At 47.9% G+C, this 21,125-nt stretch overlaps 6 protein-coding genes across 6 annotated transcripts; 2 read left to right on the forward strand and 4 right to left on the reverse strand.

The window, feature by feature from the left end:
* The first annotated feature begins 230 nt into the window (after positions 1–230).
* GGS22DRAFT_167096 (uncharacterized protein) lies at positions 231–1,711 on the forward strand. Its single transcript, XM_047961949.1, has 5 exons — positions 231–1,026; positions 1,169–1,189; positions 1,302–1,331; positions 1,446–1,543; positions 1,619–1,711. Exons 1-5 carry the CDS (start codon positions 310–312, stop codon positions 1,638–1,640), a joined length of 888 nt encoding a protein of 295 aa, XP_047817321.1. The 5' UTR covers positions 231–309; the 3' UTR covers positions 1,641–1,711.
* A 3,470-nt stretch (positions 1,712–5,181) lies between these two features.
* On the forward strand, positions 5,182–7,143 carry GGS22DRAFT_167098 (carboxypeptidase S1). Its single transcript, XM_047961950.1, has one exon. It carries the CDS (start codon positions 5,310–5,312, stop codon positions 7,032–7,034), a length of 1,725 nt encoding a protein of 574 aa, XP_047817322.1. The 5' UTR covers positions 5,182–5,309; the 3' UTR covers positions 7,035–7,143.
* Positions 7,144–7,465: 322 nt separating this feature from the next.
* Positions 7,466–10,125, reverse strand: GGS22DRAFT_31346 (Sodium:solute symporter family-domain-containing protein). Its single transcript, XM_047966792.1, has 3 exons — positions 9,720–10,125; positions 9,362–9,623; positions 7,466–9,281 (listed from the first exon to the last, which is right to left on the reverse strand). The coding sequence occupies exons 1-3, from the start codon at positions 10,008–10,010 to the stop codon at positions 7,672–7,674; spliced, it is 2,163 nt and encodes a 720-aa protein (XP_047817323.1). The 5' UTR covers positions 10,011–10,125; the 3' UTR covers positions 7,466–7,671.
* Positions 10,126–10,795: 670 nt separating this feature from the next.
* GGS22DRAFT_190149 (peptidase M24, structural domain-containing protein) lies at positions 10,796–12,485 on the reverse strand (the record flags this gene model as incomplete). The annotated part of the gene is made up of 5 exons (XM_047964938.1): positions 10,796–10,895; positions 10,971–11,077; positions 11,130–11,501; positions 11,597–12,233; positions 12,307–12,485. The coding sequence occupies 5 exons, from the start codon at positions 12,483–12,485 to the stop codon at positions 10,796–10,798; spliced, it is 1,395 nt and encodes a 464-aa protein (XP_047817324.1).
* Positions 12,486–13,464: 979 nt separating this feature from the next.
* On the reverse strand, positions 13,465–14,469 carry GGS22DRAFT_190150 (cyclin-domain-containing protein; the record flags this gene model as incomplete). Its single annotated transcript, XM_047964939.1, has 1 exon — positions 13,465–14,469. One exon carries the CDS (start codon positions 14,467–14,469, stop codon positions 13,465–13,467), a length of 1,005 nt encoding a protein of 334 aa, XP_047817325.1.
* A 3,258-nt stretch (positions 14,470–17,727) lies between these two features.
* GGS22DRAFT_167107 (thiamine pyrophosphate enzyme, N-terminal TPP binding domain-containing protein) lies at positions 17,728–20,546 on the reverse strand. The gene is made up of 3 exons (XM_047961951.1): positions 19,727–20,546; positions 18,312–19,641; positions 17,728–18,246 (listed from the first exon to the last, which is right to left on the reverse strand). The coding sequence occupies exons 1-3, from the start codon at positions 20,522–20,524 to the stop codon at positions 17,987–17,989; spliced, it is 2,388 nt and encodes a 795-aa protein (XP_047817326.1). The 5' UTR covers positions 20,525–20,546; the 3' UTR covers positions 17,728–17,986.
* Positions 20,547–21,125: the final 579 nt, after the last annotated feature.

Here is a 21,125-nt window from a genome sequence, read left to right on the forward strand (position 1 = left end):
TCTTTATGCAACCCATACAATACTCCTTTTACACTCCTAGCTGTGTTTCAAGAACTTCATCAACTAAGTCAATAATGGCATTCTTCATATTATACGACAGCAAGATGTGCTACCCCTTGTCGTATGAAGGCGTCTTAAGAACCTCAAGACGACCACGGAGTGTGTTCTTGTATATTTTTCTGCCTAATTCCCAAAACTCGCTACTTGTCGATGGTCGAATACTTGAAGGCCTCATGACAAGTTCAGCCGGAATTCAGTTATCTCTTCCCACAGTTCCCTTCCCAACTCCCACGTAGGAAGTCTGGCAGTATGAGGCACTTTCGTTGTATTTGTCTAATTCCTACCATCGTTCACCTTGTAGGCGCCTTTGGAAACTTCCATGGTGGGTCAAATGGGTTTGGATTTGAGGGAGCCAGAGGTCATGCACCTTCCATAGCCAGAAGCTCGGATCAAAATGGCTTTGGGGGTAAAGGAGGGTCTGGGTTCGCGAACTCCCAAGGGAATGGACAAAGTAATACTCATGGGCCATATCGAATCGACTCCATCGTTAATGCTATAAACTCGGCTGACGAGCAAGTCCACACCGTCAATCTTGCTATACGAAGCATCAAGACCGGTGGCACCATTGAACACCTCGACTCGACATTACAATCGTTAACATCCACCATCAAAACAACTTCTCATCACATTGCCGGGGCTGAATCATTCAAGTCCGAAGACGTTCGATCTCTAAAGGCAGCTATCCAACCCCTTCATAAATCCATCGGCTCACTTGTCACTCAATTAGTGGCAAGGAAAGATACAATCGCAAGACTCTGCGGGTGTCGTGCTGTACAGGGCGCTGTAAATCAAATACGAAGCTCGACCCGAGTCATGTTCGACGGTATCAAGAACCACATAGGTTCAGGCAGTTCTGCCCATGGTATCCAAGGAAGGCATGGCTTCAGCGACTTACATTCCTTGGATTCAGGAATAGCCAGCTTTCTCAATCACGGATCTAATGCTTTTAGCTTCGGTAATTGTATTGTAAGTCGAATTTCATTCAAAGATCTCTCTATATCTTTTATACTTCTCTGAGATTATTTCACTTCTTGATGCAAGCCATGCCCTTTCCCATGCGCATAAGTATGTTTACAATTGATCTTTGCTGACACCAGCTATATATCAGGATGCCGGAAACGCCCCAGCAGTAAGTTTTACTTCCTAGGCTTCCAACGATCAGCTCAAGGATATCCTATTTCCTATCAGTAACTACGTTATAATTTCATCTTGGATTATTTCCGACTAATTTTTGTTTCAAGTTTACCTCATTTGCGTTGCAAGCTACACCTGTAAGTAACACATATCTATCATCCACCACCAAACCACGCATCTTACAACCTACTATCCGATGCCTATATATGTATATCTATATTCTAGGAACCCACTCTAACATCATTGAATAGACATTTGCTGCTCCGCCTGAAACCGTAGGCGGCGGGTTAGGACCAACGGCCCCAGCGGGCCCCGATGAAGGCGAAGGTGAAGCTGGAAACACTTTCGGGTCAGTAATCACTGTTGGTACGACTCCGTACTCTTTAGGTTTTACTGACTAACACTGACATGAGCCGCTCCTCAGTCCCGCAAACACTGATAACTAACGTCTTCACAACTTCAGCCCCTGCTTCACCCACAATAATATTCACAACAATCTTTATAAGTTCCCCAATCCCCTCCACCAGTATATACAGGTCGACTTTTACTTCGTACATCACGTATAACACATTCTATTCTTCGAACATCGTGTCGAGCTTTTTATCGAGTTTTACATCGAGTTTTATATTCAGCACCGTTAGCTTTTTCCCTTCTACGTATACATCAACATTTATAAGTACCATTACCGGAGCTAGAAGTACATTTCTGTCGACATTCACAAGTACAAGAACTGGTTATACCTTCATAACTTCTTTTGCGACATTCACTAGTACGGAGACTGAGAGTAGCCCTGTTACGACGTACACTTCAACTTTCACGGACACTTTGACGACTGCTTCTTTAACAAGTATCGAACCGACCAGCACCGAATCGACTAGTATAGACCCGACAAGTACTACCGTGGCATCTACCGAAACTGATGCTGACGCAGAAGCAGACGCTGCATCAAGCACATCTACTTCTGCTACCCCCGTTACTTCAACTATTACTCTTACTATCACAACCACCTTCGTACCTGGGACCTCGACTTCAGGTAGCAGTCAAAGAACCGTCACCCGAACTATTACCCGTACCAGTACTACTACGTCTACATCTACGTCGACATCGACATCAACATCGACACCAACGTCAACGTCAACATCAACTAAAAGCTACTCGAAAGTCACTGATACAACAACTTTTACGACTACAGGCACTGTGACGGAAACGATTACACTTACCCGTACTAGTACAAAGACGTCGTCTACATCCAGCCCATCGTCTACGAGTACAACATCTTCCACTAGTCCCTCAACTACATCTACAACGTCATCTGCGAAATCTAGTACCCTGGTGGAAACTACTACTAAAACACAGACTCAAACATCAACTTATACGAGCGCAGGTAGCACTTTCACATCTACATTTACAACTACTAGGACAACAACCTCGAAGACAACGGATACAAATACCTCGACTAAGACTAAAACTAGCACATACACAAGTCCAGCTACAACAATTACGTCTACTTTCACAAAAACGATAGGAGGTTCGGCGACAGAATCTGTCACTAGCACTTTAACGTCTACTGAAACGAGCACATATACTAGTGTAGCCAGTACACAGACGTCGACTTTTACGGATACGAATAAAAGTACCTTGAAGGATACATCAACGAAGACTTATACGTCTACCTCTACAAAGACGTATACCAGCGCAGGCAGCACATTTACGTCAACCGTTACGAAGAAAGCTACAAGCACTTTAAAGAGTACATCAACGGAAACGCTGAAGACGACTCTTACTAGTACATATACAAGCGCTGGAAGCACGATCACATCTACTTTCACAACAACGGCGACTGATACATCGACTGAATCGGCCAGTCGTTTCACCTCAACCGTAACAAGTACATACACTAGTTCGGGTACTACACTGACTTCAACTTTCACAACTACAGCAACAAGCACCTCAACAGCGTCTGCGACGAAGACGCGTACGTCGACTATTACAAAAACAATTACTAGCCCGGCAACCACAGCGACGTCTACGTTCACATCTACGGATACAACTACGGTGTCTCCAGCGAAATCGACAAAAACAACAACGTCTACTTATACGTCCACCATTACAGCTACGCGAACGAGTACCATTACCGGATCAGGATCCAAGACAACACTCACGTCAACCTTGACAAGCAAAGTGACGTCTACTCTCACTGACACGGTAAAGAGCACTCTAACTAAAACGCGCACCACGACAAGCACGTCAACGGGTGCATCTACAGTGACGATAACACGGACCAGGACAAGTACCAGCACCAACACGGACACCGAGACAAGCACGATCACAAGAACCAGCACGAGCACCAAGACAAGCACCAAGACGCTCGCCGGCACGTCTACCACAGGATCCATAGCAACGACGACAATCGTAAGAGGCGCATCGACATACACGACCGTAATAACGCGAACACGAACCTTGACGACGACATTCACATCCACGGGCACGATCGCGTCCGGGACAGGCGCAAGCGCGCAGGTCGTGTCGGCCGCGGACGCGACGAATGGTGGGACGGTGACGGTTACACAGTCGGGCTCTGTTACTGTGCTGACGCTTGACTCGACTGGTGACCCGTCTACGGGACAGGTTGTCACGGTTACCCGGACTGCGGGGGATACGTCGGCTGCGGGGTCGACGGTTACGGTTACTAAGGAGCCTAGTTCTACGGTGAGTTCTATCTCACCCGCTCTTTCTGTTCTTATGTTCATGTAAACGGGGTACTAATCGGATAATCACAGGCTACGAGCGCGAGCACAAGCACAACTAGCACGCGATCTGGTTCATCTGGTAGTGGCGCGTATAGACCTGAATCTATCGTGTTGCTGCTAGGTGGGGCCTTGGTCGTCGGTATCATCGACCTATTGTTCTGAGTTTCGGGACAATGAGACTCTTGAGGATATCTCGGACGACGGCGCATCTTCTCTATGGCATTTCGCATGGGGAAAATGAAGGGCTTTGGGAATAGAGTCCTGGATTATGTGGCAACGTAGTTATTCGCCGATCGGAGGACTAGACTCAGGGGACTAGGACGGTTTCTTAACGAAGTTGGTTTTTTTCTTATTTTGATTTCTTGTAGATGGTTAGGTATGTTTATAGATTACCATAATATGTATCTAGGTAGTTATGATTATATGTTTATGAATCGGGTTACTTTGGCACGGGGCTTCCGAGTTTGAACTCGTATTGTCTTGGTGATTTTTTTCATCGCGAGCAACTCGGTCTGTAGAGTGTTGAGCAATGTAAAAATAAAAGCTGCATGAAACGCGACAGCAAGATTTATTATTATGTCATCATTTGCATTTAAACAATACTGTTTTCATGATGCTTATTAGACGCATATTATACCTGAATCTAAGGAGTATATATGCTAATCGGGATGCTGACAGAAATTATATAAGCTTTTTAGCACGGGATTAGTTAATCAGGGATCGAAGTTAAGCTTTGCTTGGAAGTTGGAGGCCAAACTCCCAGTTTATTCTCTCAATTATCTTTTCTTCCTCTTTCTGAATACAAACATTAACCATTTCTCTTTTATAAACTCTTCACCGCCCTACGCAAACAAGTAAGTAAGAAACACAATGTCGCAAAAATGTTTTGGATTCCTCATTCCAACTCGGAAAGCGTATGCCGTGTACGACGAGAAGAAGCAATCAGCAATGGAACCCTCATTAAGGAACCCCCGCATGGTATCGCTGTTGATAAGTCATAGGGAGATTCCTATTCAAGCTAGGTCGTCGCTACACTATGCGGACCATGCGGACCCCGGACGAACACGACATCGCAGATAGGACTACTTTCACCGCCAATGGCGTCAGCTTATTATCACAGCTCATTACCTGATATGGCTACAATTGGCAGGAGGGCAGGATGGAAATCCTGGCCCCCGTAAGATTAATCCATGCCAGCTATCCGAGCGCCAAGATTGCAGCTCTAGTGTCGTAGCTCTAATTTTCTTCTGGAAGTCGACAAGATCTCTTATGAGCCGCGACGCATCGTTCAATTTTTTGTTTTCCTCTTCTTTCCCTACGCGTTGTAAGCCGTGAAAATCGTGAAAAAAGTCAATTGCCCTCACGATGTCTTCTCTTGTGCGACCACTTCTTCTTGTGGCGGCCGCAAGTCGCGGCTTAGCTCAGTTTGTTACCCCGCCAACAACTTTGAAAGAAGTGACTGGCTACGCTGGAATTCCTGTCAGGTATAAGGAGGTACCTGCTGGAACTTGTGAGCTGGATCCCAACGTAAAGAGTTATTCGGGATACGCCGACGTGGCAGAGAATGAACACATCTTCTGGTGGTTCTTCGAAGCTCGCAACCAAGACCCATCGGAGGCTCCCCTGACTGTCTGGATCAATGGAGGACCGGGCTCGAGTTCTATGATCGGCCTGTTTGAGGAACTCGGACCCTGCGGTGTTGATTACTTCGGCAAAGTTTACAATAACCCGTACTCTTGGTCTAACGTGAGCAACATGCTCTTCATTGACCAACCCACCCAAGTCGGGTTTTCCTACTCCAAACCCGTCAATGCGTGGGTGTCCAAGAGCGGTAGTATTGTATCTTTACCAGACGCAACGTGCCCAGACTACGCGGATGAGAGCTCATGCGGCACGTATAGCTATCCGAACGTCACCCTCACAGCGAACAGCACTACCAATGCTGCGCCTAATTTCTGGAAAACTCTACAGGGTTTTATGGGCGCCTTCCCTCAATATTCTAGAAACGGATTTCACTTCGCAACTGAGAGCTATGGAGGACATTACGCGCCAGTATTCAATGCGTACATTGAGGAACAGAACGAAAAGCACATTCCAGGCGCCAAGGAGATTCAACTAGAGACAGTACTAATAGGCAATGGCTGGTATGATCCGATACTACAGTATCAGGCCTACTACAATTTCACCGTCTTTCCCGGGAACACATACGACTATGCTCCTTTCAACGCATCCATAGAATCCCAGTTCTATAATAACTTGTACGGTCCTGGAAACTGTCTCGACAGGTTGAACGACTGCAAGGCCACCGGGCTGAATCAGGTCTGCAAAAACGCAGACACTTTCTGCGCGAACCTAGTCGAATCCGTATACGACGATGTGCTCGGCCGAGATGAGTACGATATGAGGGAATTAGTTCCGGACCCATTCCCATACGGATTCTACACCGATTACTTGAACTCGCCGGAATTGCAGTCTGCTATCGGCGCGTTTATCAACTTCACCAGTAACAATGTTGTAGGCGAGGCATTTGAAAACACTGGCGATGACTCCAGAGAGATGGGTACGATTGAGGATATTCGCTACCTACTCTCGAAGGGTATCACGGTAGCCATATATGCTGGCGACGCCGATTACAACTGCAACTGGCTCGGAGGCGAGGCTGTGGCGGAAGAGATCGCTGCCCCCGGGTACTCGCAAGCCGGATACGTGGATATGGTCACAAGTGATAACGTTACACACGGCCAGGTAAAACAGGCAGGCAAGTTCAGCTTTACGCGTATATACGAGAGCGGACACGAGGTGCCATTCTACCAGCCCCTCGCCGCCCTCGAATACTTCGAGAGGGCCATCAAGGGCCACGATATCCAGACCGGAAAGGGTCCTGTAAACGAGGATTACCTAACGGAAGGAACGAAGAAGAGCACGTACCGCCAAGGCAATTTGACGGTTCAGTGGGACGTACTGCCGGCTAACTCCACGTACGATACCACCACGAACCAGCCTGGTGGTACATGGACGGAACAGTCGGTACTTATGAAGCGAAGCATGAAGAAGAGCTTCAGGTCCCGCCCTGGACGCCGAGGGAGGTAGATGGATATATACTAAATGATGCTATCGCGGATATATGAGTATTGTCGAATTCTCTAATCTGTTATATAGTTACATAGCTGCGTTAATGTATTAAATAAACTAATCAACATTACCGGATGTATCTTGCAGTAGCGATTCTATCATTTATCGCATGGTACCCAAGTCCCGGCTTATATAAGCTTTCACGCTTATTAATATGGCGTTTTTTTATTAGCACTTCGTGGCGCCTCTCCCGTGGTTGAGTCCCCTAATCACTCACTAAAATTCAGCGGGACAATCACTATTTGGTCTCCGGGCTAGCAGTTGCTCCAGGCTATGGATGCAGACATCGCGCACTGGAAAAAAAAAACCTGGCTGAAATACGTGATTGTCAACTTTTACTTCCTGTGTCTGGTTTTCAAGATTTTCTAGTATGATGTCTTTATAAAATTGCCATGTAGTTTAGTTAGATTGTGGTATATACCTAATGATCATCTAAGTAGGTATTCTATAATACTCACATCAATTGATAGACCCATTATCAAGAAATCTACGCCTCTAATCTATCCATCCATACAGTACCAACACCTTACAAATTACAATCAATCCCTCCCCACCCCAGCGCTCACACAGCCCCTAACTCCCCTAAATCCTCAGCTCAACCCCTCCCCCACCTCCACCCCCGCAAAGCCTTCCAAACCCCCCTCCCCCCCTTCGCAATCTCCCTACGCCCATCATACAGCGGATACACCGCGACCGCCAGAAACGAAAAGAACTGCCACGCAATAGCGACGGAGACCCAGCCGCTGAAAAACGGCTTCGTGAACACGTAGTCCCGGTATAGTGGCATGGGCCATGCGACAAAGGTTACTAGTACGATGAAGATGAAGAAGATCCAGGCGAGACGGTACCAGTGTCGCAGCTCTTGCAGGGTGGAGGCGGAGAAGGGGTGTTGGATTTCGGAGAGGGGGATTGGGGTGTGCGGTTTGCGGGGGTTGTGGGCGGTGGCGGTGGTGGGGGAGGATGTGTTTTTGGAGACTTCTTCCTCGGACGAGGAGGTGGGGAGTTCGAGGGAGAGGAATACGGGTTCGGGAGGGGTAGGGGTTTTCTCATCGTCGACTTTAATTTTGCTGTGGTCTTTCTTCTCATCGTTGATTGAAGACTCTTCCGATTTTTCGGATGCGTGCGGGTTGATTTGGTACTCGTCCGCGAGCTCGATGCGGAGGAATTCCCTCCAGTCAAATTTATAGGGGCGATACCTCGATATCAGGATCGAGTATATCGCCGGCGAGAACAGCGACCCGCACGCACCGTATAACGCCGGAAGCCCTTCCTCAGTCGTAGCTAAATTGATAGTCCCGTAAAGTGCCTTGGCTGTGCCAAGCCAGATCCCGAGTCCCGTCGCGAACCCCAGGATCGGGGATGTGATGGCGGCTAGCCGTGTCTGGCCCGACCAGCACAGCGTAAAGGCCAGCGGTATGATACCGCTGCACGAAAGAATCGGGCGGAAGTATCCGATCCAAGTCATATCCGCGCCTCCATAATTCAGCGCGAGCGACACGCCCGTAATGAAAATAGCGTGCGCTACGACGGCTAAATGGCTCACCTTTAACAAACGCTTGTCATCCGCTTTGGGGTTGATATAGTTCTTATACACATCGAACGACAAGATCGAGCTCACGGCGATCATACTGGAAGACACAGTCGAAGTCAACGCCATGAACAGCAGAACGAAAAATGCGACGATGCCGCGGTCGCCGATCAACGCCTTCACCGTGTACGGCATGACCAGTCCCGCATTAACTTCCGTGGTGGTGAACTCGCCCGGGTACGATGGGAAGATGGGCGTATTGTGGATTGCGCGCGCCACAAGCCCGATCACAGTTCCCAGTCCCCATGGGATCCCGAAGATGGCGACAGCTGCGAGGTTGTAGCCCGGCACCGTGGCGCTGACCTCGGATGCGAACGACTTCTGCCAGAACGCGGTGTCCATGACAACGAGGGCCAGGTTGCCGAATTTTAGAATCAAGCCCCAAATGATAGCGTCTTTAGACTTCATGGTCAGAAGCGAGCCCTGGTAATTCCCCGGGATGTAGTTCTCGGCGGCGGTAGCCATGACTTTGTCGTAAAGCCCACTGAGACCGCCGACGGCTTCGTGGGTTAGGATGCTGAGCGTGAAGTACATTATGAGGACTAGAGCGATGGTTGTGTGAAGGTAGTCCGTGAGGAAGGTCGCTTTAAGACCGCCTACTGCTGTGTAGAGCACCACTATTTGATAAGAATTATAGTTAGTCTTCCCTCGTATATTTACAAGATGATAATAAATAAACATTAAGATGGCAACTCACCTCCAAGAGGAATAAGAATAGTAGCAGCAACGAAGTGCATCCCAGAGATCCCATAGATAAGCTGAGAGCCCGTGAGGATCATAGAAGCACACCCGAACACGTTGTTACTCAGGTTCAGCACGATAAAGACAACATGCCCTATCCTCCCGTACCGCATCTTAATAATCTCGAGTGATGTGTGAGCATACGGTACACGGATTTTGGCCAACACTCCGAGAGCCGCCATAAGCGCGATCTGGAAGCAGAGGCCTGTTGCCCACCACTATTATTCATTCTCGTTAGTACATTATAATCCATTTTACCCTTTCGTCTCATATATCCAAGCAGCGCAGAAAAATCCAAGTAAATCCAGACTCACCAAAGGTACCGCCAAGCCAAACCTATAGCACATAGCCGCCGCGAACACCGTCTCATTGATCCACATCCACGAAGAGAACACCGCCGAGGCCGTGAGTCCGATACCCACGGACCGGTTAGCGACCATGAACATCTCAGACGTGCCCGAGTCCTCCGAAAGGTACGCCTTCTGGATCTTGATAGCGGCGAGGATGACGGCGCAGAAGGCGACGCCGAGCCCGATCAGCAGCCCGTACCCCGTGGATTGGGGCACCAGCGTGATGCCGCGCACACCGATCTCGAGTTGCGACATCCCGGGCGCGTCTAGTTATCCAATGATTCCTAGTATTCTCTTGTTCTATAGCCAGATGCCGAGTATTACTACGCTCAGGCAGATGTTTCGCTCCGTGTTGCGTGAGGCTCAAGAAGGAAGGTCAAGTCGCACAATTAGATCAGGTACAAAACTAGGCGCAACCTTACCGTCTTAATAACCTACCTAGATCGACTGCCATTCCGTTTTTGCCTCCGGGACGCGACCCGGAAGATGTCTCCGACAACGCCCAGAAACCCATGTCGGGCGTCACGCCGTGGGGGCAAAGAATTGCGTTATACTATCGTTGTACAATACGCTGTACCTACCTCGGTACTACACTTTGATATGCAATACAGGGCTTGCAGACATGTTGTAGTCGTACATATAGAATTCCGAGCGATCGGGGATAAGGATAGGTAAGGGTCGCATGGCGTGCGAGCGGTGCTGGATGGCGGAAACGGTACGTTGCTGCCGATCGACCAACCAACCACGGGCTTCCATGCAGTTGCGTGCTTGCTTTTAGATACCTTCAAAATGGATATCGTCAGCCATCGATAGGAAATAGCAAAAATTGTGTTGGTTCCTATTTGTTAGAACAGGGGTAATCGCCGGCTGGGAAGATCACAACTAGGAAGCTAGCTAGTATTAGAGAAATAATCATTAGTATCATATCTTTTTCACGCCCATTCATCAATTGTAGCTGGTAAATTTCTTGTCCAGGATATGATTCATTCCTTCCGTTAATAATTTCCCCCCTTTTGACGGGTTTTATAACTATGTCATCTTTAGCTGCTGGAGATAATCTTCTCCAACTCATCGGGATCCTTGACGGCGTCAGTCAAGTTAATAGAACCGTCTTTCGTGATTAGGAGGTTGTCCTCGATTCTACGGTCGTCTAAGTTAGTGGACTATTTGACTAATATAATTTGATTTGAAGTGAAGAGATAAAATTTCACGTACCTCACACCACCAACATCCCAGTACTTATCTAGTACCTTTTCGTCGATATATTTCGAGTGCTTCGGATCCTTAAGGTATGGCCTGATTATGAATTCGCAAAAGTAGATCTAAATAATCCATTAGTCTTACCCAGATTGCTAGATCACCCAACCGACTTACACCAGGTTCTACAGTAATCACACTCCCGGCAGGTAGATTCTGTCGGACTCTCAAGTACCTGAATATCGGATCGGGGTCTGAGTAATTCGGGTGACCTCCGGTATCGTGAGTATCTAACCCAAGGTAATGGCCTAGACCATGAGGTAGGAATGCCGTGCTAGTACGAGCTTCGAGAATCTCCTCTCGATTGCCCTTCAACACACCCAAAGACAATAAACCGTCGATGGCGACCTTGTGCGCGAGTAGGTGTACTTCATCCCACGAGACACCCTCCTTTAATACGGCAATCGTGTCTGCCTGCATCTGAAGAACGATCTCGTATATGGCGCGAGATTCTTCTGTGAATTTTCCAGAGATAGGAAAAGTTCTCGTCTAGAACATAATTAGCCCTATTGATACATCTCTTGTAATTGTTTCCAACAGATTCATAGGTTTCGGAAGAACGCGATGGTAACAGGGGAACTCACGATGTCAGCGGCATAATTGCTCCACTCGGCGCCCGCATCCAAAAGCAACAAGTCCTTGCCCGTCAGGTCCTTGTCATTGTGAACATAATGCAGAGTAGCCGCAGCTCGCCCGCTAGCAACAATACTAGGGTACGCCTGTTTCTTGGCCCCGTATTGAATACTCGTGCCTATGAAAGCACCTTCAAGCTCATATTCGTTCTTGGCCTTCTTCACGTTCTCGAGGACGGCCTTGTGAGCAGCGCCACTAATCTCGTTGGCCTTCTTTATGAGAGCAATTTCGTACTCATCCTTGACCACTCGGGATTCGTCGACAGCCTCGCCTAGAATCGTGAAGTCCTTGTTGTTAAACTCGAGGAACGTCACTTCATCCGAAACGCGATCGGCGATAGCGAAAACGGTAGACTTGGGTCGGCCTCCAAGTCTAACGAGCGTTGGATTGAGTTCGGTAGACGGAAGAACAGCGTCGACATCGTACTTCGCTAAAGCCTCCTCGGCAGAAAGTGGTAAACCGGACCAGATAACGGAGTCGGGGTCTATGGGAGGGATAAAAAGAGTCGAGTGCGCAGTTTCGATATCGTAGATGAAGAAGCAGTCGGCTTCGTCCACTCCAGTCAGATAAAAGAAAGGTCTCCGTTGTCTATGCAATTGTCGCGATTAGTATCGCTCAAATTTTACCCGAGCGCAGCAGAACCCTTGTGTATTTAACCTACCTGAAGGGGACAGGTTCATCGCAGTCCTCCAATAGCTTATCTGGGCGTCCTTCAAGGTACAGGACACCAGTAGCATCAGGAATCTTGGTTCGGATGTATTCGACCACGCGTTTAGCATGCGCTTTGGCCGGATACTTGCCACTGAGGACCTTCTCCACATCGATGTTTGCCTTCGACATCGTGGGTCTTGACGCCGTAGCTATTCTTCTTGTCGCAAATCCTATCGTTCTATGTCGTGAGACGATATTGTAATACGGAGGTGGGTGCGGGGTAGTTTTCGGGACCGTGTAGAGCTTCTGGGCAACACGTTCTCTTGTATTATTCCGAGAAGCACAACTACGGATGAGATGTGTGTAGGTTGAAAATGGTTGGAATAGCTCCCGAGATTTGAGAGAAACAATAACGCGGGGTCCAACGTTATTAAATAAAGTTAAGAGCATAGGGTATCACAGAGAAAGAGTCAACGTTTCAAGATATTATATTTCAGAAGGAACGGCGCAATCGCGGGGAACGGGTTGCTACGGTTAAAGAAGCTTTGACAAATCAAATATCAGATAAGAAGTCAATTGCCTGCCCTTTCAGGTTAAACAGCGTTAGTGGGGCTCCAGTGCACCTGCTTTAAGCTCGTATGTGACGTCTCGAAATAATATAGAAGAAATTGTAGAAGCTCCCATACGATTAAGTGTTCGTATAGTATATACTAGGTATAATAAAAACCAATGAGATTCGGGTATCACGTATGAATGCGTTCGCCTAAATATGCTGCTTCCTTCTTCGTCGGTACCTTTCGAAAATGCTGAAATAGAATAGCTGCCGCCTCGTATAATGCACATGTCGTATTAGCACCCTCCCCCGAGCTGTATCAACCATAACGTGTGTTTAAGGTATGTCTGGTTATCGTGTTTTTACTCCCTCCTTCCCCCCCCAATTATTGAGTATGGGCAATAACAATAACCATGTTTCTTGCTACCATGTCGTATCATATTCTTTTGCCCTCTAGAACATAAACGTAAACATTAATCGGCCTTCCAATGTGTGTCCGAGGTCAAATCTAGTCTTAATATCCCCAGTCAGCCTCTTGTCGAAAACAATCGCTTAATATGGATATTAGTGACTAGAAACCAACTAAAGGGTAATTCGGATCGCTCAGGTTTAGTTTCATCCCTTCTTTGGTGGCGCATCTAGTTTCAGGGCTGGTATTGCGTCATCTGACAGGGCGTCATGGGCAGCCACCAAACCATAGCCTTTCTTCAACGTTTCCCAATGATTCCTCAAAACCTCCTCCCCGATGATCAATTCGAACCCTGTCAGGAAGCAAAAGCTGATCTCCAGCCTCGCCAATTCACCCTCGGTCACACCGCCGACCCGTGCGATCTTAGCGTGCGGGTAACTTAGATCCTCGAGCGCCTTCATCGCTACCCGCAAGCCGGCTAAGAGTAGACGGTGGCAGTTCCGTCGTGTAACAGGAATCGCACGTTCTTCCACAGCGAGTCGAAAGATGTAAAATGATGTTGCTAAATACACAGCTGTCGACATGGGGCAGAATCGGTGTATTCGAAATAAATAATCTTCAATACTAATTGGTGGTGGCTTTTTGCTGAAGAATTTCCGTGTGATGGCGCTATGCTGTTGGTTCAGGGGCTGGGAATTTTCGCCGATAATAATGTATGGTCCAAGGGTGCTTTTCGGCGGAGATGACGTTTGTTTAAGGTGGACGCCATCTATGGGTTGATTAGATGGTGTCTGATCCAAAGCCAACTTCTGAGCTCGAGCCTTATCTTGGGCTTCAGCCTGCTCTCGTAGGCGGGTTAAGCTCTTTTCCGATAGGGAACGGACGATCTCTGCCTTCTCTCTCTGCATACCACGCATATTAGGAATAGTTGGGCTCGCGGGAGGAGGCGTTGGGGGTATATCGCCTGTTATTCGAACGAGAGCCTCGACACCAGCGCATAGAAGCTTAAGGGCCGCAATCGGGGGTAGCTTGAAGAGGTCATGTGAGGACGGGCTCGGGGCGGCGTGAAGCGGAGGCGGTGTCCGGGCTTGCCAAAACAATTTCGGGTCTGCCGAAGGAATCGGGGGTGGAGGGGGTGAGGTCGGCGTCGTGTTTTCTTTTCCCCTTTCGCGGTCAGCTTGTGACGCTTGCGCGTCTGCGTAGTCTGCCATTTGACTTCTTTGTCTATCTTTCTCTCTCTTTCGCGCGCGCTGTCTTATAACAAAGGCTGATATATGGAAATTCTATCTCTTGCTGCTCGTAGTAGCACGATAGGCTAATATTGCAGGTATGAAATAGAATCGACTCCGATCGCAATGTAATAGTAACCGTAGTTACAGTAATTCGTTCGTACGATGAAACTCAATATCTCTAAGCGTCGGTTCGGCGTGTTAATTTATACTACCAGACATTATTCTTATATTTTAGGTTTTTATTTCTGACCCATTCCCCAAGTTGGAGTCTCGTGGAGGCAAAGGCGCAAATGGCTTCGAATCAACCAACATATATAAGGGTAAAATGTCGTGGTCCGTTTATCAACCAACTGGCCGTTTGAAGCCGCGTATTGGTCGCTCGTTTACAGTAGCCCAATAGAACTACCCAATAGACCTGAACAATGACAATGGATTCATGGTGAGGATAAATATCTCGAAGAATTTATATTCGTTGTCGCCACTCATCAGGAAGAATGTGTAGGGGATGGGTACGGTTGGGTTCCAATACTGGCGTGGTTTATGTCATATAAGTAGTGGTAGTATACGGCGCGTGACTGACGAGCTAGACACACGAGGTCGGGGCGGTCAACGTCGAGGCCAAGGTTGAATGGAGAAATCTACCTGATACTTGTGAGTAAGAGAGACAATGAAGAGGGGACGAGACTTGAGGTAGACAGAAGTAGCAAGCCGGTCTAAGTTTTTTTCTTTGGTCGTTCGTACCGATTCCCTTGTAAGTGACCGCTTGTGGCCGTCAATTAAACTAATGAATGCAAGTACCCAAATAGCCGCTAGGTACAAACTTTAGTGCCCCGCTCACGCTAAAAAAGATCGAGTCCAGAACGAAACGGTAAAATATGGGGACCAAATCGGTCCTGACTGCACCGGCTAGGGTCAAGAAGAACAAAGGCAACCGGCAACTTTGAGGCAACCTTAAATAGCACGAGACGTTTTGGAACTTGCAGCCCAAGACCGAGGCTCAGGCGGCATGGGCGACTAGATATATGCAGTAGCTAAGATTTAGACTAAGACCAAATGAAAGTTATCAAATGTTTTTGAACTCTTACAAGGTCTTTATGTCTTTATAGTGGGGGTTACCCAATCGTACTTTAAGGGTCCCAGAGCTACCTGGGCTACCTGCACACTGCCTGCAATATTTTCTGCAGGTTCAGAAGGCTCGTGACCCTATTCAAGGATGTATTTAGCGCGTCCTTAAATTGGAATTCCGTAGTCCCGGCCCCCACCACCGTTTCTCCTTTATCCACGGCATCATATCCAAATTCAACCATTACCTCGAGGACAGCTAGTAAGTGATGAATCTATGAATAGGTATCAGGAAACTCACCAATGGATCCAGAAAGACGAATATAGAAAGATAAAGGAATATCCGTGTCGAGGTATCAGTGGTCCAACTCGATTTCTTATCACCAATATAACCCCTCTACAGTACCCGTTTATAGGTGACAGCAGTCAATATCTAACAGCTTCATTCATTCAATAGTGAGGTTTTACAAAGTATCTAGGCATGTACGAGTTATAATAACAACCAATTGTGAATTATTAAGACTAACACGTACCGAATCTCGATCGATAGCTATTAGACCAATCGGTCATGTTCACCTTGCCACAAGGGAGTACGATAGCTTAGCTGCTTACCTAGGTAGGCACTGCAGAGGCACTGCAGTATGTTTGCATCTCCAAATGCTAAGAAGTCAAAGAGTAAGAGATAAATAAGAAGAGGGGAACCTATTGCTCTTTAGGGAATGCATAGTACCTAGTAATATATTAAGTGCCAGGGGCGGCGAAGGATTTGCGTGGCAAGGTGACATTCCGCATCCACTATAAAATGTACGATATTCAAAATCGCAAGTGGGTAACACGATCCAACGTCGAAAGCTTCTTAGTGTAGAGTCTTTTGCATGTATGGATTTCTTAGGACTGAGCATCGATGAGATGCTTGAGATCTATGGATACCTGCTTATCTCACCTTCGTTCAGAAACATTATCTCCTATATCGCTTTAGATACTCGCCAATAGTCCATAAGCTAGATCTAGATCAATCGGACTTACCCCATATAACCGATCGACTGAACGAATCGATCATAGAACGATGGGCTGACGCACACTGCTCAATAAGCCCGCAGTAGAAATAGGTATATGCATATGTACATTGTAATCGATCGATAGCTAAGATATTGAAAAAGCTATAGATATAGTAAGAAGTATTGAAATGATCGCAAATGAGTGTAACCACCAAGGGATACCCCCTATTAGTTATAGATTCGGTTCCCACGACACCAAGATCTCCAATTCTCAGGTGCCACCACTATAATATCGCGGGGCTAGCTGAATCGAGCGGGGTATATCAGTACCCTAGCCCCTTAATCTTCATCACTAAATAAAATGACAGAACCGGCATATGTCATATTTCAAAGGGCAATTCACAACCCTCCCCCTAAACCTCCACAAGCGAACAAAACAACCATCCGGCTCTTATTCAGACCGTCAACGCGAATTGTTCGCTTGGGCATACATATCAACCCCATCACTTGGCATTACCCCAGATATACCAGGGATCGACAACACTGTCAACGCAAACCCCACGGACTCCAGCCCGAGTCCTGCAGGGTCTAACCTATGGGATGGCGAATATCAATTCGAGCCAGACATGTCTGCCTAGTATACCCGGCTCTTCTCGCATGCGCATGCCTGTGACTTACCTATACGCGAACCTTCGAAGAACCAGGATCAGATAACGGCAGCGAAACCGTCCTCCCGAAGCATGGGACCAGTTGCTTTTTTCTGTAGCGCGCATCATGACCGCCCCATGACGCCGTGTAAGACATCCTAATTATGCTTACCTAGCAGTAGGTATTCCTCCAGGGCAGACGCAGCTCCGGAACACCCGTCCTGCATGTCGCAAATTGCGAAACTTTCACGGTGAGAATACAGCAAAGCAATTCTTTGCTAGTGTCCGTGTGCATTAGGCTTGTTGGGTCAACACACATCGCGGGTAGGGTAATACAGCAGATATTCCGACCAAGGAAAACCCTAGGATGACGAAAATAGGTGAATAAAGTGTGGTAAGACAGAATAAGCACCATTATGTTGACTAGCTTGTGGCGAGGATGGAATGTTGTTGTCAGATGAGGCGCGATTTGTTCTTACATACATCCGGAATCCATCCTAGATAGCTTGTCAGATGTATATTCACACGTCTCACGGCATCCGTGATTGATATAGAAAGTTGCGAATACGACCCATCGCTTTAATCAGCAGCATGCATGTGTGAGGCATCAGAAGCAGTAACATTTTTCTTTGACTGCATTCTATGAACTCAATTCTTAATCATGGCAGACCGATTAATACCGCAGCCATTTACGTATCATCACTCGTTACTCTGTATATTCGCCCAATTCTCTTGTCACCATCTATATCAGCTATAGAACCACCTTAAATGGGTACCTAAACGAGGTCATTAAGAACCAAGCGTGACTTTGCAGTCCAGAACCGCGCTCTGGCCGCCCTCGACAGCTTTGATAGCCTCCTTGATAGTCTTCTCCAGATCCTCCGCCTTATCTACCCTCGCGGCAAATAAATCGCCCCCAGCAGCTGCCTTGGCGATGCCTGAGTAATCTGGCACGGGATCGAACGAGATATTGATCTCCTCGTTTGTCGCCTTGGAGCCCAAGCCATCCGGGTGCACAAGAAGCATCGATTTTCGCGGAGCATTCCAGCCTATATCACTAATTAGCGACGTTATCTTCGTAAAAGGTCGGGGATATATGAAAGGGGGAACTCACCTTTGTTATTTAGGACAATAGTCAAGGTCGGGATATTATAGCGCTTCGCGATCCAGTAGACGCTGCCAGGGACCGAGAACAAGAACGTACCGTCACCTACGATCTGTACGACGAACTTGCCCTTACCCTTACCGCCGTTCTCGACATCCGTTGCCAACTTGATTCCTAGAGCACCACCGCCAGACCAGCCTAGTCCGCCTCCACCACAGTTAATCCACGATCCCGGGGCTTCTGGCCGTATGTTATCATGTACGAACCCTGTGTTCGTGACTGCCTCGACAGCCCAGATCGTTTCTTCCGGACATAAGGATTTCAGGGTCTTGCAGAGGTGCCCCGTGCCGAAAGAGCCATCCTCTGCTGGGATCGTCTTAGATTCGATGGAATCTAAACGCTCCTTGTATGATGCTTGAAGGGCGTCCCATTTCTTCGCAATGTCTGCGGTATCGAACGCCGGAAGTAGTGTCTTAGCTTCGGATGTGATCTGCTCTACTGCTACTAGAGCGTCCGCACGATATCTGTGCCGAGCCGGTACATAGAAGAGCGGCATAAGTTGCTTCAGGGGGTCAACATCGATATGGAAGACTTTGGTACCTTCCTTCGGCTTGTTAAGTGTTGGGATCCAAGGGACGTCGCAATCTAATATGAGAATGACGTCCGCTTCTTCTATCGCGGGCTCGATACCGAATCGAAGCCCAAGCCAACCGGGATGAGATGCAGGAAAACACATATCACTGCCACCGGTATCAAGCACACGCAATCCTTTCACGGTATTCGCTAATTCCACGAGGGCTGGCGGGACTTTCTGGTTCCGGCCTGAGAATCCCGTGAGAAGTAATGGCTTTTTAGCTCCGAGTAATGCGTCTGCAATTTCTTTCGAGGCCTTTGGTGTTAAGCCACCGAGTTCGACCTTTTCCCATTCGCTTTGGTTTAGCGAGTATGGGACAATCTCCTCTTCCATCACCTCTCTAGCCCCAGTCAGGTAGACCGGACCTTGAGGATCGCTCGTCGCGAATTGTAAGGCTCGGCCGACCATCTGCTTGATATTCTTACCCGTTTTAATTTCTCCCGCGTACCTACAGTACTGGCCGAGAATCTGGCTCTGATCGGGTACATTCTGGATCCAGTGGATGTACTCGGTCCGCGAGCCCCGCATCTCTCCCTCGAGAGTGAACGGGCTCAACCCGGCGAAGACGAGGACCGGAGCACGTCCGGTGCTCGCGTTGTGAACGGCAGCCCCTAGACCTTGAGTACCTACATCGACGTGGACGATGACGCACTGAGGCTTGCCTGTCAGACGTGCATAGCCGTCAGCCATTGACATGGCAACCATCTGTTTCCCGGGACGTTAGCTGATATCATTCCGATTGGTGTTGCGGATGCAAGCTGAGCCGCTGACCACGTGGTGACGAACGAACCTCATTGGGGCACGTGACGATACGTGGGAATTTCCCTTTGCTTTCCCTCTGCCCCTTGACCATGGCCTCGATAATACTAGGATGGTCCGAACCCAGGTTGACGAAGCAGTGGGTGACCCCGGCCTCCCACATCGCCTCAAAAAAGGCAGACGACGCCGTATACATTTTGGGCTTCGGAGTCGACAAGTTATGAAGTGATTGGCTTCTAAATTTATCTAGTGCAACGTGCCTCTGTTGGACACTTGTGAGAGCTGATCTCGACTTCGGCGGGAGATGTGTGGGAGCCTTGGTACTATATGATCTAGATGATCTGGCGACAAATGACGGAACGTTCGAAAGATTTGTCGTGGGGGTGGAAATAACGCCCTTATGAAGACAAGAATAATGACGACGAAGATAATGGAGACTATTGACAGTCGGCTGATGAAGGAAATGGCCATTGGTTACACCAGGAACATTTTGGTAGGACAATCTCTTGCCGAGGGCAGCCCCTCCGTTCCGATGGCGGGCGCCACTGTGAGGCGTTGCTTCGGTCCACGAAGGCAAGATCGATGGGGATAAGGGGGATAAGGGGTCCTTCTTTGCCAACTCTAGCTTGGCCCCGCCATGTCCGGCAAGTGCAAGTCGAGAGACGTAGTAGCGATCCCGTGGAAGATCATCTACCCGATATTCCCGGTGTGGGGATATAAAGGAAGGTGGGGGAGGGGCTATCCCTAGCGACTTAGGCGGGGTCAGGGGCAATGATAGCGGCCCGTGCTTGTTCTTGGGGAATCGATTTCCCAACTTTCCTCTCAACATCTTGGAGACAACTTCTCTTTTTAGTTGAGAAAACACTTTGATCAGGAAGGCTCAAGGAATTAAAATTGGCAAGATACGGTAATGTTCGACAAGTTACAATTTGTTCTTGTTCGAGTTCGTCATATGAATGATGTCTAGGGAGTGAAGGGAATTGGTAAGTGCCACTGGAAATTGACAGAAAACAACACCAACGTCAGTGTAACTGGAAACAACCTCTGAAGTATCAGTGTTAAAACTTGACAATATAACTGACAACTGTTAGACAAACTGTGACTTCGCTGAATAACGAACAAGATGAATCAAGTTGACTGGTTCTATGCGTTCTATAGTAACAGTCAGTGAGACGTTACCAAATAGTCGAGATATACCGAGGAGTTTACCAACATTGAACTTGGACTCTATAGCAGCAGGAATCTGATGAGAAATCTTCGACTGGTAGAAGGAATATCAACCCGATCTCTGTGTCAAAAAAGAAGAAGGAAACGAGAGGAAAGAGGACTTCTCTCGATTATTATAAGCTGGAGAGAGCAAGCAACGAATGCCATACCTCGAGCCACTTAGTTCATATTACCTACCTACCCGCCGACCTAGTTTGCTAGGT

This window comes from Annulohypoxylon maeteangense (assembly GCF_022496945.1).
Source record: "Annulohypoxylon maeteangense strain CBS 123835 unplaced genomic scaffold GGS22scaffold_12, whole genome shotgun sequence".
Lineage (NCBI taxonomy): Eukaryota > Fungi > Ascomycota > Sordariomycetes > Xylariales > Hypoxylaceae > Annulohypoxylon > Annulohypoxylon maeteangense.

Coding starts and splice junctions, on each gene's coding strand:
- GGS22DRAFT_167096 (XM_047961949.1), top strand. CDS start 310: ATGAGGCACTTTCGTTGTATTTGTCTAATTCCTACCATCGTTCACCTT. Junction 1,027..1,168: donor TTAGCTTCGGTAATTGTATT/GTAAGTCGAATT, acceptor GCTATATATCAG/GATGCCGGAAACGCCCCAGC. Junction 1,190..1,301: donor ATGCCGGAAACGCCCCAGCA/GTAAGTTTTACT, acceptor TTTTGTTTCAAG/TTTACCTCATTTGCGTTGCA.
- GGS22DRAFT_167098 (XM_047961950.1), top strand. CDS start 5,310: ATGTCTTCTCTTGTGCGACCACTTCTTCTTGTGGCGGCCGCAAGTCGC.
- GGS22DRAFT_31346 (XM_047966792.1), bottom strand. CDS start 10,010: ATGTCGCAACTCGAGATCGGTGTGCGCGGCATCACGCTGGTGCCCCAA. Junction 9,624..9,719: donor TTGGCTTGGCGGTACCTTTG/GTGAGTCTGGAT, acceptor AATGAATAATAG/TGGTGGGCAACAGGCCTCTG. Junction 9,282..9,361: donor TATTCTTATTCCTCTTGGAG/GTGAGTTGCCAT, acceptor CTTATCAAATAG/TGGTGCTCTACACAGCAGTA.
- GGS22DRAFT_167107 (XM_047961951.1), bottom strand. CDS start 20,524: ATGTTGAGAGGAAAGTTGGGAAATCGATTCCCCAAGAACAAGCACGGG. Junction 19,642..19,726: donor TCGTCACGTGCCCCAATGAG/GTTCGTTCGTCA, acceptor CCCGGGAAACAG/ATGGTTGCCATGTCAATGGC. Junction 18,247..18,311: donor TATTGTCCTAAATAACAAAG/GTGAGTTCCCCC, acceptor TTAGTGATATAG/GCTGGAATGCTCCGCGAAAA.